This window comes from Alexandromys fortis, unplaced genomic scaffold, assembly GCF_014885135.2.
Source record: "Alexandromys fortis isolate MF-2015 unplaced genomic scaffold, M_Fortis_MF-2015_v1.1 scaffold_47, whole genome shotgun sequence".
NCBI classification, from domain to species: Eukaryota; Metazoa; Chordata; class Mammalia; order Rodentia; family Cricetidae; genus Alexandromys; species Alexandromys fortis.
In genome coordinates this window covers 5,149,671-5,163,219 of record NW_026067957.1, presented here as the reverse complement: position 1 = coordinate 5,163,219, position 13,549 = coordinate 5,149,671, and the positions used below count along the sequence as shown (strand labels likewise).

Sequence of the window (13,549 nt, the reverse complement as noted above, 5' to 3'; positions counted from 1 at the left end):
GGCATAGAAAGCAACAAGGGACTGCCTTGCCAGGCAGGGTTAGGGTGATGGATACAAGGAAGGGTCAGCCCCTACACTCAGGGTCTTCCCGTAAGTCATTGTCATAGGAAGGCTTCCTTCCACTGTTTGCTGAAGCTATTCAGGAAGGCAGGGGTGGTAAGGAGTTCCCACGAGCCCCTCTTCTGGCATAGCGAGTCAAGAGATGATTTATGTTCCCAGGCAAATCCATCAGCAGCATCGGTCAGATTGCATCAGAAGTGGTCTCCAATATCGAGGCCATTCCGACATCAACCCCAAGACACTGAGCTGAGCTGGGGCTCGACTGCATAAAAACCATCAGAGATGAGGCAGGGTTCTTGGGGAGCATGGCCCAAGGACAGGATCCCTAACTGTGCTGATGGACGCATCCCACACCTCATTGTGTTCAAACTCTGACTTGCAATTCCCAGAAATCTCAGGAGCCTCTCTGTCTATGCACATCCTTCCTCCATTCCCAGCCCCAAGCCCTGCTTGCCTGCCTGGCGTGCGCCTATGGATCCTGCCTGCTCTACACAGTGCCTCCTCTGGGAAGTCTTCCAGCCCACCCACGTCTGAGGGGGTGCTGTCCTGTCCTCTGGGCTCCCGTAGCGCCTTGTCCTCCCATCAGCCTGCTCCTGCTGCTGAATCACAACCGTGCGCAATTTGTCTTCTTCCCCGTGAGCTCCCTGAGGTCTCATTCATCTTTGCTTTTCTGGTTCTTGGCATCATGCCTGGCACAGAGTCAGAGTCGGTGAATGCCTGAGGAATGAGTGGAGTAGCTGGGCCAGCGCTGTACAATGAGAGCGTGGAGGGTGGGCGGAGAGGAGCTCTTTCCAGGCACCTCCTGCCCCACACAGCAGGCTCACGAGGCCACAGAGGACATCTAGGCTCTGCCTCCTCCCTAATGCAGTTGGCTCCTTAGTCCCAGCACAACCTTCCTTTCTTTAAATAAATAAATAAATAAATAAATAAATATCCCTTTTAATTGTGTGAGTGAGTCGGTGTATGTGTGTGGGTGTGCCGCTGTGTATCTGTGCTCATGAGTGGAGGTTCCCCAAGAGGCTAGAGGTATTAGGATCCTAATGAGTTGGAGTTACAGGTGGTTGTGAGCCACCTGATATGGGTGCTGGGACTTGAACTCAGGTCCTCTGGAAGAGTGGTTTGTGTTTTTAATCACTGAGCCAGCTCCTCAGTCCCTATTCCTCCTTTTTACCCACATGGAGGACACATTCTGAGTATCCCTGTGAGTATACCTGGAGGAAGAGCAGGACCACTTGGAGGACACAGGGCACAAATAGGGCACTTGGGGGTGGACAAAGGACAAAGGCACAGACAATGACGAGGACCGTGGAGGTTCTAGGGAAGGAGTTTAGCTCCTGGGAGCGAAGGGCCACCTTGTTGAATCAGAGGGGTCAGAAGTTCAAAGTTCTACAAGTTTTCTCTCTTTCCATAGTTTTGTGTGCTCTTGGACCTAAGTGTGTGAGTGCTTATGCCTTGCTTGATCAAGACAAGAGTCAAAACAGACTACACACACTGTCTGGAAGGGGATACTTAGGCACGGGGGGGGGGGGCAGGTGCCTCCCTCTGCTACAGAATGTAAAGTCAGAGTACCTATGAGTTCTTCCTAAAATACGTATAGCCTTTACCCAGCTTTGGGGGTCACGGTTATGCTGCACAGTGTGATATGTAGATGTCCCCCCAAATTCCTTCTCTCACCAACATGGCAGAGTGGTTAGTCTCTATGACATTATCAGCTGCTGATAGGCCAGGGATAAAGGTAAGTGCTCCTGCGGCCCCCATCCTCAGCATCCTGACCTCCCTGTCCCAGTGTGCCTACCACCTGTGCAAATCTTACCCTTCTACCCAGGTCTGCAATTGGAAACCCTACCCCCTCCTGACAGCTGGACACACACTCTCTACCTTTCTGAGCACTCCCAGAAAGGGGCCTCTTCCGGAGCAAAAACTCCACAGCACCAGTGTTTCCTGAGCCTGCAGTGCGCAGAGCATGGCACTGGGCACATCTGGGAAATAACTGTTGGGAAGCAGGCACTCAGTAGTAATTGTTGAGCCTCATCCCAGCTAGGAATCAAGGGTATAGCATTGAAAACGGCAGGAGTGGTGTTGGCCTATGGGATGACAGATCATGATCTCTAGAACTTGCTAGAAACGGGCTGCCTGATCTGTCAGGGTTTGCCTGCTCACTATGTGTTGGTCTGGGCTTTGATGGGCCACACAGAGTCAACATTTGCCCTTTGTGCCCATTGGTCCAGGTCTGTGTGTCTTTAGGATGCTTCAGAGGCTCACACCCTGCAGACCCCAGCACCCTCCTGCTGATCTCTGGCAGCCCTAGAGATCAGGAGGCCCTGGCTTGTCCTCAAGCTAGCCTGCTAGCTGAGATGAAGAAGCAGATGGCCTCCATCCTCTTCCCTGCCCACCCCACTGTACCAAGGAAAAGGGAGAGGAAAATTCTCAGATGGCATCTTCCATCCATGATCTCTTGTGGTTCACAGACCCCAGTGCCGTAGACTTACCAGCCGCCAAGGTTGAGAGTCACACTACTGCCACACAGGATGGTCGCAATAGACTTGGGTGTGTAGAGGAGGGGAAGCTGAGTCCTGGATTAGTGCCAGATTGTTCAGGGAATCTGGGGTCTCTAAGGAGAAACAGGGGTACCAGCATTGCTCAGGGAAACTTACTATAGTTACTTACTCACTTGAACAGAAATATTTTTTTAAAAATTTTATCCTATGTGCATTGGTGTGAAGATGTCAGATCCCTTGTACCTGGAGTTACAGACAGCTATGAGCTGCTGTGTGGGTGCTGGGAATTGAACCCGGGTCCTCTAGAAGAGCAACCAGTGCTCTTAACCCCTGAGCCATCTCTCCCAGTCCCATAAGTATCCTTAATCATTGTAAATCAGCATCAGCACATGTCATTCTGCAACCCTGCCACCAACCAGACGGTCTAATCAAATACAGTTGAAAACCACAAATTTTATTGATATTCTTCATTAAAAACAGGGGGCCATGTACACAAATTCTGCTCGCATACCATACCTGGCAAATTCCCCTCAGCCACCCCTCATGGGTCAGTGTTTAGGAGCTGGCCTCCTGAAGTTCTCCTCTTTCCATCCTGGGATGTCAGACTTCATGATCTGAGCCTGGACAATGCAGAACTGGCCTTCAAGTTTGACCTCTAGGGTCAAGAGCGCTCCGAGTCCTGAGCCGTCCAGACCTCTCCCATCCCTTGTTTCCTCATTCTGCTAACGGGTGGCCAGAATTGTGCATGCAATCAGCTTTAGTGGGAGGAAGCCTGGACTCTCCTTCAGCCCCGATTTTCCCTCCAAGGGGCTGACTTCAACAACTGCCAAGGTAGCAGAGTGGAATTGTAGGGATGAACTGCCCTTGATGGGGGGAATCTGGATTGCTAGTGACCGAGACTCAGCCTGCTGTTGGTGCTTGATAACTTCAGGCAGGATGAACCCATGGGAGACTCCAAAGGATAAATGCTGGAGGGAGTGAGCGAGAAGGAGCGACATTACTCCATTAGCCCTCTGGAGGGCGCCAAAGTAGGGCCTGCATAAAATCCTCCCAAGCTCTGCTCAAGAATTCAGGGTCTTATGGAGCGATGGTTGGGGTCACTGGGGCCATTCATTGGACACTTCTGCCTCAACACCTTTATGGATGTTGAATTGGCCTCGAGACCAAGGCCGGAGAGGGTTTTTCTGTGGCTCCCACTCCTTCATATGTCCAGGGGTCTGTCTGGTCCTCTGGGTTTCAGAATTCAAGTCAGCACCCCCATCTAGAGCTAGTCAGACTGGAAAGAATGGACTGGCAATTGTACCCCCATACTCTGTCATTCCCACTAACCCCTCAGGGCCGAGCATGATTTTCAGGCTTCTTTCTCCCTACAACTGCCCCAGCCTGGCCCTAACACAGTTACAGCTCCCTGTCCTCCAGCGTATCCACTCTAAGCCACTGCGAACATCAGGAAAGTCTCCAGAATGGCTGGGCTGGGAGCAGAAAAATCTGTGGTCTGATTTTTAGGCTTTTTCCATGCTCACCACACCCCGCCCCCACCTCACGAAAGTCGGTGACTCCCAGGTGTCTCTAAAGAGCTCGCCCTTGGGCCCAGCAGTGGCGAAGAGGACAAACAGAGTCAGGAATGCAAAGGAATCTCTAAACTCATGTAGAACAAGAACAAAAATCTCTTTCATAGCACTCCTGGCAGAGAGCTGCCTAGATCCCGTTAAAATACCTCCTAAGGTAGATGGCTTTGGTTGCAAGACAGTCAACCCATTTACCCCTCCATCCTCCCCCTCCAATACTCACTCTACCTCTGTGTTCATAACAACACTCCTCACCCTTACCCCCTCTTACACACACACACACACACACACACACACACACACACGTGCGCGCGCGCACACACACACACTTATATATGGTTATATAAGGCTATATAGAAATGTTTCCCTTGTTACTTATGGGTAACTCCCTTTTCGCATTCCCTTCTTCCCTTCCCAATATCTAGCAAAAATCTAGAGGCTGGAGCTCAAATGCCAGAGGAATTCCAGGGAAAAGAAGTATCCAGTTAACTCCTGGGCTGGGCTAGAGTGGCCAGCTGGAGGAGGCCGGGCAGGGCACAGCATTAAAAAATTCCAGGCTATTGGCTGCTATATCTAGGGGAAAGGCCTTATACGTAGGCTGAGCAGCCAGTGCACATTCTGCTGGCTATCCCTTCTAGAGGATGGGTGTGCATCCACACCCCTTCCCATTTCCACTAGCAGTTGGCAAAGCTTACTGGACTGCTATTCATGAGCGCTAACTGTACCATTTGCCAGCCTCCAGGGCCTGGGGAGTCTCCTACCAGCAGCAAGAATGGAGTCTCCACTATCAAGATGTGGAGAAGGCCTTTAACAGAAGTGGTGACACCTGAGACATAACAGCGGATGGGCCAGACAGGGGGTGGGGGAAGGGCTTCCCAGAAGATAACTTGAAACAGAAACACCCTCACAGATTAGCAGCTATCCCCCTGGCTGGGTCGTGAGTAGCCTAAGTGATGCTCAGGTGGTCATTTCCCCTCCATGTCAGAATGCACCTTTTTTATAAATCCTCTGAGTGTTGAATGTCTGGGGTGGATATGAGGCCCTTCCTAGCGGAGGGTGCGGTGTGTCACAGGTGGAGACAGGGGTGCTGTGGTCTTACGTTCAGAAGGAACTGAGATGGAGAAACGGCAAGCGTACTTGCCAGCTATTTGTCCTGCTGCTTGGAGCTTTCAGTCCCGACATTGAACATGGGGACCAGCAAGCCCAGCAGCCACCTCTTTCCGAAGACCTCCTGTAAGTTCTTGCGCCAGGGCCGGGCTCTCACTGCCACCCCCTTTCGAACCTGGTAGCGGGTCTGCCCCCGGAGGATCAGCAGCAGCTGGTGGCAGCAGAAGCCAGCACAGGCCAGGCCGACAGCGAACCAGAGGTAAAGCATGAGGATGACGAACATGTCAGAACCGAGGACAGCTCCTGCAGGGGGGAGGGGAGGGAGACACCAGACCGCTTTACACCCAGGCCACGTACCCAGACCTCCGCGCTGGAGCGCTCCGCTGCGAGGCGAGGAGAAAGGTTCACGAGCTGGAAGTTGAGATTTGTAGCAATCTCAGCTCTGCAGCCCGGGAGACGGTGGCTGAGTTCCTTGCCCCAAGTTTTCCTTAATGGCTCCTGAGGAGAAGAGAAGAACTCGGGGCCTAGGGAGATGGAGAACAAGCTAGGTGAGCTCAGCGAAAAGGGCCCTCAGTATTTCTGGTCCAGTCTAGGCCGCACATTTCTCTAGAGGCAGAAATGCTCCCCCAATTCACTTTCTGGATTGGAAGCGGGGTGGGGGTGGGGGTTCACACGAGGAAAGAGGAGCGAACTTAGGACCTTAAAGAGGGAGCTGGCACCTGGGCAGCTGTCTAGACTACACAGTCAGTTCTCCCGATGAGGCTGGGAGCACTGTCTGGGAGGATCTGAGAAAGTGAGAGCATGATGGAGAACAGGACCACGTCACGAGCTCATGTCACGAGCTCAGCTTCAAGGGCAGCACACAGAGCCGACTTAGAGAACAAGTTAGTCATTAACGTGAACAAAAGGAGTCACTGCAACACTCAGTCAAAGCTGCCCTGACAGTCACGTCTGCAGGCAAAGGCTCTCAGTTCAGCACCCTGACAGTGGGACAGCACCCGCCCTACACCGTCCAAACCCAGCATTTTCCTGAGACTGTTTTTAAAAGTCTACTAGTAAGAGATCGCATGTGCCCTCGGAGTCTGAGTTGGGAGGATTGGTCTGTGCTGGGGTTTGAATCTCCCAACTGTGTGAAATTGTGTAGGATTCTTAACCTCTCTGAGTGGCAGGTTGCTCATCTGCAAAATGGCTATGATTAGGTTTCTAGGGATGCAGGGATTTGGAGTTGCCCGCGTGTGGCTTACACCCAATGCTGAGTATCAGGGCTCAGAGGAGGAGAATCAGACCCTCCAGCCTTCCCCCACCTTGCCAGGGTTTGGAGTCCTGTCTGGGCTGCAACTTTGTTAGCTGTAGTAAATGCATTTACCTTGACATGCCTTCCAGGCAAGAGCAGTGGACTGAGTAAAACTCAAAGGCCTTTGTCTCTCAGCTGGGCAACCCCACCACCACTTCCTCCAGTGAGGCTTGGGTGCTTGCTTCAGGGATATCACTTTATAATCCATACATCTCCATGGTCTTCCCTTCCCCAGCACCTCTTTGCCCCAGCCTATTTCTTCCCAGGCTCCAGTTTCTGGACTCCTGAGAAGTAGGCTTCAATAGCTGTTAGTCTGATCCATGCTGGATTCTGCAGCCCAGATGAATCGATTTGCTAGCTTGCTCATATGAAGCCTCTTCCTCGACCCTAGGAGCTTGGGTAGCAGGATATTCTTTGCAAAGTTAGAAACAAATAGGACCAGAAGCCCAGAGACAGAAATCTTGCTCCATTTGGCATCTAGAGAAGCCCCTCCACCGTTGTTGGGGGTATATCAAAGAGACAGACTCAAATGGGCTGGGCCATCCTGTAACCCACTTTTTTCTTGTCAGTACAAATTAGCTCGGGCAGCCCTGTGCAGGACAGAGACTCCCGGGGACATGGTGCCCTTCCAGCTCAAGGGAAACTGATGTGCAAGCTAGCCCTCCAGTCAGGATGTAAGTGCCTCAGAACCATCAAGCTCAGGTCTGCCTTGCAGCTGGGCCCCAGGAACCAGCCAGGCAGATGGAAACCATTTCCCACAGGTTTCTAAATCAAGGCATGAGGCAAAGACTTTTCGGCCTTTTGCTGGCCCCATGCAGCATCTACAAAAGGCTATTCTGGGGACCTGCTTTCTTTCTTTCAAAGTGTTTGAAGTTACCTGGCCTGGCTGCTTCAGCACCTCTAAACTATGTCATAATAGTTCCTCTTTCAGAAAACTCACAAAACTTCCTTAAGGGATCTGAAAGATTGCATCATCTACTTTCCTTTGTCCTTGCCCTCCCCCCACACCCATCTCTAACACTTCTGCTGAACCATCCCCCAGCATATTCCATAATAGATTTGGGTACAGGCTGTACCCCTCCTCCCAAAGAGGCCAATTCAGCAAGGAAGCAAGACTAGACAGGCAGGGTGGCAGAGCAGAAAAGAACAAACCCAGAATCCAAAGCTGCACGGCTCAGAAACAACTTAACCTGGTGGAGCCTTTGGCTCCCTAGCCTTAGAAAAAGACAAAAAGCTGTCTCCCAGACTTGCGCTAAGTATTGGAAGCAATGAGACACATCCAATGGGACTCAAAATAGGTACTCAACAAGGTCTAGCCACCTTTTTCTCCTACTGGGTCTTCTAGGGGCATCTACCAATGGATACTAATCCAAATGCCATGGTACATGCCAAATGGTGTCACCTCCATTCTCTAGATAAGAACAAAGCTCACACAGGTGACACAAAGCTGAAAGGAAAGAACCCTTATCAGACGTCCTCAGCTGACCTTCTCTCTGGCATGAGCAGAGGCGCTGGAGTTTAGTGGCATCTGCATTTTTTTGAAGTTCCATATTTAGACCCCCCCACATAAGGGTGGGGGGGCCTTTCAGATCCCTACTTACAACTATCTCAGGAACTAACGACAGATCTTGACCTCAGGGGTTTCTATTAAACAACTGCCTTGGTGCACCCTCTTGCCCACCTGTTCTCCTGAGAGGTAAGAGGGTTTTCTCTGGACCATTTGGACCAGAATGGGTAAGGAAAGTCTCAAAGGAGGAAGCTGAACAGGGTGGTGTATGGAGGTGGAGAGGGCCAGGGAAGAATGGGAAGGGTCGGTAAGGGAGGAAGAGGAGATGGATCTGGTGATGAGAAGTCTTGAATTCCTTTTCTAGTGGACATAGTGGAGGGTGGCGGGACTCATTCTGAAGCCAGAGCAGATGCCTGGGCACTGAGGTGGGCATGGGCTCCCTCTTTTCTCCTATCAGATCAAGGCGAGAGGCTTCCTTTCTTCCATATTTCCCAAGCCTAGCACATATGGACGGGCCTCACGCCAGACTTAAATCAAACCATTCCAAGGTCCTCCTTCTGGAACCACCCTTTTGTGTGGCTGGCGAGACGACTTGGGAAAAGATGTGTAATCAGGTTCTCTGGCTCTCCTCATCACTCCACCTGCCTGCTCTCACACTCCACCCCCAGCCCACCCACCTGCCCTCCCCCATCCTGCTTATTTTGGTCTTGGCAGCCTCCTATGCCAGCACCAAGATCCAGAAGGCCCCAGAGCTCCAAGTTCTGGGCCCAGCTTCACCACCAGCCCTCCAGACATTTCCCATGGCTGGTCCTCCCCGAGCCTCTGTGTTCCTACTGCCAAATGGCATGATAGTTCTATGTCTGGAGAGAGCTGGGCTATAGATACAACAGAGAATGAAGTGAGGGCTCCCCTAGGGTAATTTTTCTTTTCAAATGTCCAGTCCAATCTGTCTATTTCAGTCTGGTTCAGTCCAGTCCAGGTGCATCAGGACAGTCAGGTTCTCTGTGGAAATAGGTGTTTTTCTTTGACACTCGAAGGTCAAGTCGCTGAGTTTGGGACTATGGGGATTGAGGAAGAACACTGGATTAAACACATGGATAAAAGCCAGAGATGTTACTCCAGGGAATAAGCCACTAGGCAGGTCATTTAGTCCCAGCTAAGATTCAGTCTCTTTATCTGAGAAATGGATCTAAGGACACCAGACACATATCTTTGTGTGCACACCACTAATGGTAGAGAATCAAAGGTCAAAGCAAGAAAAGAGTGGAAGGAAATGAAGTAGGGACAGATGCCAAGGCCAAGCAAAAATAGAATGGCCACCAGGAACAAAGTCTCCCAGGGCCAGGTATCATGGGATGTTCTTTGAGACGGACTATTCTATTGAAACCACAGTCCTCATCATGGTACCCGTGGGAGCAGCATGTGCCTGGCTCCAGCAGGTGTCAGAGGCTCAGATCCCTCTCCAGACTGCATCTCTGGAGTGCGGACTTGCAGCCAATGAGGTAGCTCTGAGCTAGCTGCCAACTGCTGAGCCTGATGGGACCCAACTCAGGGGATGGGAGGCTGGAGGTTGGAGGTTAAGCCTACCGCTGAGGACACGCTGAAGTCAAGTCTAGATTCACCGTGGTTGACTGCTGAAGGGATGTGTTAACAGGACACGGGGGAGGGGAAGGGAGGGTACAGGCCAATGGGGCACCTAGCATGAGCTCTGAAGGAAAGTTGACTGGCCTAAGAGGTGTACAGCTTGGTTGCCATAATTTTTATGAGTAGCGTATAGTATGAAACATGAGAAGGGTCATAGGAAATAGAGCATGCCCAGTTAATCTGAATCTCGGATAGGTTACAATCTGCTCTCTTAGTATGCTTCCTGAAATGCTGGGCCATAATCATACCAAACGACTGTTTATCTGACACTTGGAGCTGAATATCCTGTGCTTTTATTTGAAAAACTCGGGGTTGGGGTAGGAGGCCTCGTTTTCCAGACCAGCCAAAGCCCACTCACCGGAGAAGAACTGGCTGATTGAAGTGGGCAGGAGCGTGAGGAAGGCCAGGGGATGGGCGAAGGAGATGGAAAGGACAGCTGAGATGTAGGCCACGCCGGCCACCATGGAGTAAAGACAGGCCAGCGACGTGTAGAGGCAGAAAAGGATGAAGTTGCGCATGTTCCTGCTGCCAATGCAGTTGCCGGTGAAGAAACAGTGATGGTCGTGCCTCAGCGTGACTCGGGAGCACACTCGGCAGAAGTGGGTGCTGGGTGGTGGGCACTGAGGTCTCTGGGATGAGGTTCCCTGGCAGGTGCCCAGGTCGTCTGGGGAATTCTGGATGACCAGGACGTAATTGCCCAGGGCATTGGCTGAGAGGAACAGGAAGAGCGCCCCGTGAAGCACTGCGGGCGAGAACAGCGGGGTGGCTGTGGGGTCCTCACGCATGCTGGGAAGGAAGAGGAAGATCTGCAGGACGAAGGTCACCAGGGAAATGCAAAGGAAGTAGGCGGGGGCCACCACGTTGAGCAGCCGCAGGGCCAGCATCCTCCTCGGTTACATTCCTATGGGGTGCCAGGAGAGAGGAAACCTTACAGTGTTGTCCAGGGTCACCTGATGCTCTTCTCCTTGCTCGAAGGACTGGAGAGCTGTACACAAATCTCCCAAACTCTGCCCCTCGGACCCACCCTTTCTGGTTTCCCTAATTTGGGACCAAGCCGGTTAGAGACCCAGAGACCACAACTGCCTGCCTCTAGCCAGACCTACTTCAGATGAGTTCCTGTTGCTTTGGCGTCATGGAGGCCAGGCAGAGGAGGGAAAGGGCCTGGTGGCAGTCTGGAGGGATTGCGTGTGGGGGAGGGGTGGGGTTTAGGAGCCGAGGGGTGGAACAGCTACAGTACCACTGTAGTTGGGATCTCTGACTGAGGCTTCTCTAGGAGGAAGAGAAGGATCTAGTGGGGGTGGAGAGACCGGTTCGACTCTTGGAAATCCTGGTTCACCCCTCCCCCACCTCCTATCTTGAGCAATGTTCGGTGACCTCACAGGTTACCCGAGGCTCTCTGGAAGGAGTTGTGCTGTGGACCATGGTGTGAGTTCGCTTGTGTACGACTTTATGTGTTATCTGTGTGCGTCTGGGTTTATGTGTGTATACCCACCCCCTGCCACCTGGCTTTTTTCTTTTAAAAAAAAATCAATTAAACAATCGATAGTGTTCAGGGACTGGGTAGGGTGGAGGTATAGCTAGACGACTTGTGCCAGTGGGTCCTGATCAGTTCATTTTCCAGCCGCTGCTTGCCCTGACTATGTCTATAAAATCTTTTTGCAAAGAGTGTTTTCCTTTGAGGCAATGAAATTGAAATCCCCCATTCGCACCCGCCTTTCGCTTTCCTGGCGGGAGAAACCCAAACAATCCCCAAGGCGCCGAAACCCTTTCGGCGCCAAGAAGCCCGTCCTGGGTGGACTAGTGGATGCTTGGCAGCTTTTCCTGGGATGACAACCCTACACAGAGCCAAATGCAGCCTCACCTCCTACAGCCGGAGCCCCTGCCCAACTTCGGGTACCACGGGGAAATAGGTTCTGTGTATCGAGAAGAACTTTCCAGTGGTCTAAGTAATCGACCAGAAGGAGGCACGAGAAAAGTTCTGGAAACGTGGCTGCACCCAGGATGGGTGGATGCCACGGGGCCTGGGTTCAAGCTGTACCGTCCGTCTGGGCTGAGACATTGGTCACCTTGAAATCTTTTTTGCAGGTGACTGTGCTTACCACTCTGGGGACCTGCAGTCTCTCTGCACAGCTGGGGCGCAGTTCAGGGCATGACTGAGGGTGATCGCTGGAGACTCAGGGCCCCCATAGCCATGCACTCCCAGAGGCCACGGGGGCGCTGCCCACTTCACAGAGCCTTAGGTGCCGGGATCCGGCGAGGGAAGCAAGTGTCTTCCCGGCGCCAGTCGCCAGGGGGGCGCGGGAGCAGCCTCCAGATGCGCCGCTGCTCAGGGAAGGCGAAGGACAGGGACTGGGGGAGTGCGGGTCGCCGGGTGGGCAGCTGCAGCCGGGGCCCTGCGTCCCGCGAAGGCCCGCATAGAGTGCCTGGCTGCAGGAAGTGTGGGGAGCTGTCCGCTCAGCACCGGCACCAGCCCCACCGGCCTCTGAGGGCGGTACCGGAGCCCTGCGGACCCAGGCAGGCGGGCGCCCATCGGTTCCTCCGCCACTGCCTCTTGGACGCCCGGGCAGCCGCCCCCCGAAGCGGCCGCAGCGCCGCAGAGGACTGGGGAACGAACTCACCGAGCTTGGATCGCGACAGGAGGAGCCCCAGACACCGGCCCTGGTTTTCCCCGAGGCTGCAAAGTTGTGGGCTCGCCCGACTGGCTCGCAGCCTTCTCACGCTTCGCTTCGGGGACTGGGCAGGTAGCGGGGGTGTGGGAAGGAGGGCGCGGGTAGCTGCCGTCCTCCTACTTGGGCGCCAGAGAGTGGGGGCCTGGAGGCGGCGGGGAAGGCAGCTGGGCACCCCCCTGCTCCGCCACCCCTCCCTCCGCTCCTGGGGGCGGTGCTCTGGCCACTGGCTCAGCACTGAGGACTTGCCCCCCACATCCCCGCCCTTCTCGGCTCCCCCAGGGGCGGGTTGTGGCGCCCTGCCTTACTGCAACCCCAGTTCCAACTGGGAGGTGGGGATTCAGCCCTGATGCAGAAGCTCCAGCCATACCCTGACCTCCCCTCTTCCCCTCTTCCTGTCTATGACCCCTCCTCGCTGTCAGCTAGGACCAAGGAAATCTTGTGTGTATATTGAGGGGTGATGGGATGTGGGCTGTTGAGAGCTTAGCTTTCATGGGCAGCACCCATGAAAATCAGCATTATCTCAGAAGGTCTGTGAACTGAGGGTCAGGCTACCTGGGTGTCAATATCCACCATTTACTGTTTACTGGGTGAGCCTACATTCCAGGGTCTTCTGTAGAATAGAGGGTTGAATGACGGTAACTGTGGAGCCTGCTTGGGATGAAGACTGTTTGTGTCTTAGACCCTCATCATTAACACTACAGACTGGCCCTTTCCTAAGTATCAGGCACTGTGCTGAACCCATGACACGACAGCTGCATGGATCCTCCACTAAGATTCCTGAAGCTTGCTGAGCCCCATTCTAGGGCCAAGAAGGTGATGCGAAGTCACACACCCAAGGTCATGCAGCAGGTGAGTGGTGGGGCCTGGATTGGAACCTGGTTCTAGTTTTCAGCCTCTGCCCACTTCAGCACCACCTGGGGATGGGGGGGGGCAGCTTTGGTTTGGGAGAGGGGAGGACAACAGGGATACATCCAGACACCAACTGGAACCTGAGCTTCTCCTGCCCCTGTCTTTCTCCTTCTCAATACTATTTTCATGTGTGTGCTATAAGACAGCAAGAGGGTGGTGACTCTAGTGTATGGCGTGTGTGTGTGTGTGTGTGTGTGTGTGTGTGTGTGCATTTATGAATATGGGAGGAATCTAAGACCATGAAACATTGCAAGAATATTCACGCTTTTACTAGCCTCAGTTTCCCAAACTGC

The 13,549-nt window shown here is 53.1% G+C and overlaps 1 protein-coding gene across 1 annotated transcript; it reads right to left on the bottom strand.

Moving 5' to 3' along the window:
* Nucleotides 1-5,270: 5,270 nt before the first annotated feature.
* Zdhhc22 (zinc finger DHHC-type palmitoyltransferase 22) lies at nt 5,271-10,562 on the bottom strand. Its single transcript, XM_050152374.1, has 2 exons — nt 10,037-10,562; nt 5,271-5,536 (listed from the first exon to the last, which is right to left on the bottom strand). The coding sequence occupies exons 1-2, from the start codon at nt 10,560-10,562 to the stop codon at nt 5,271-5,273; spliced, it is 792 nt and encodes a 263-aa protein (XP_050008331.1).
* Nucleotides 10,563-13,549: the final 2,987 nt, after the last annotated feature.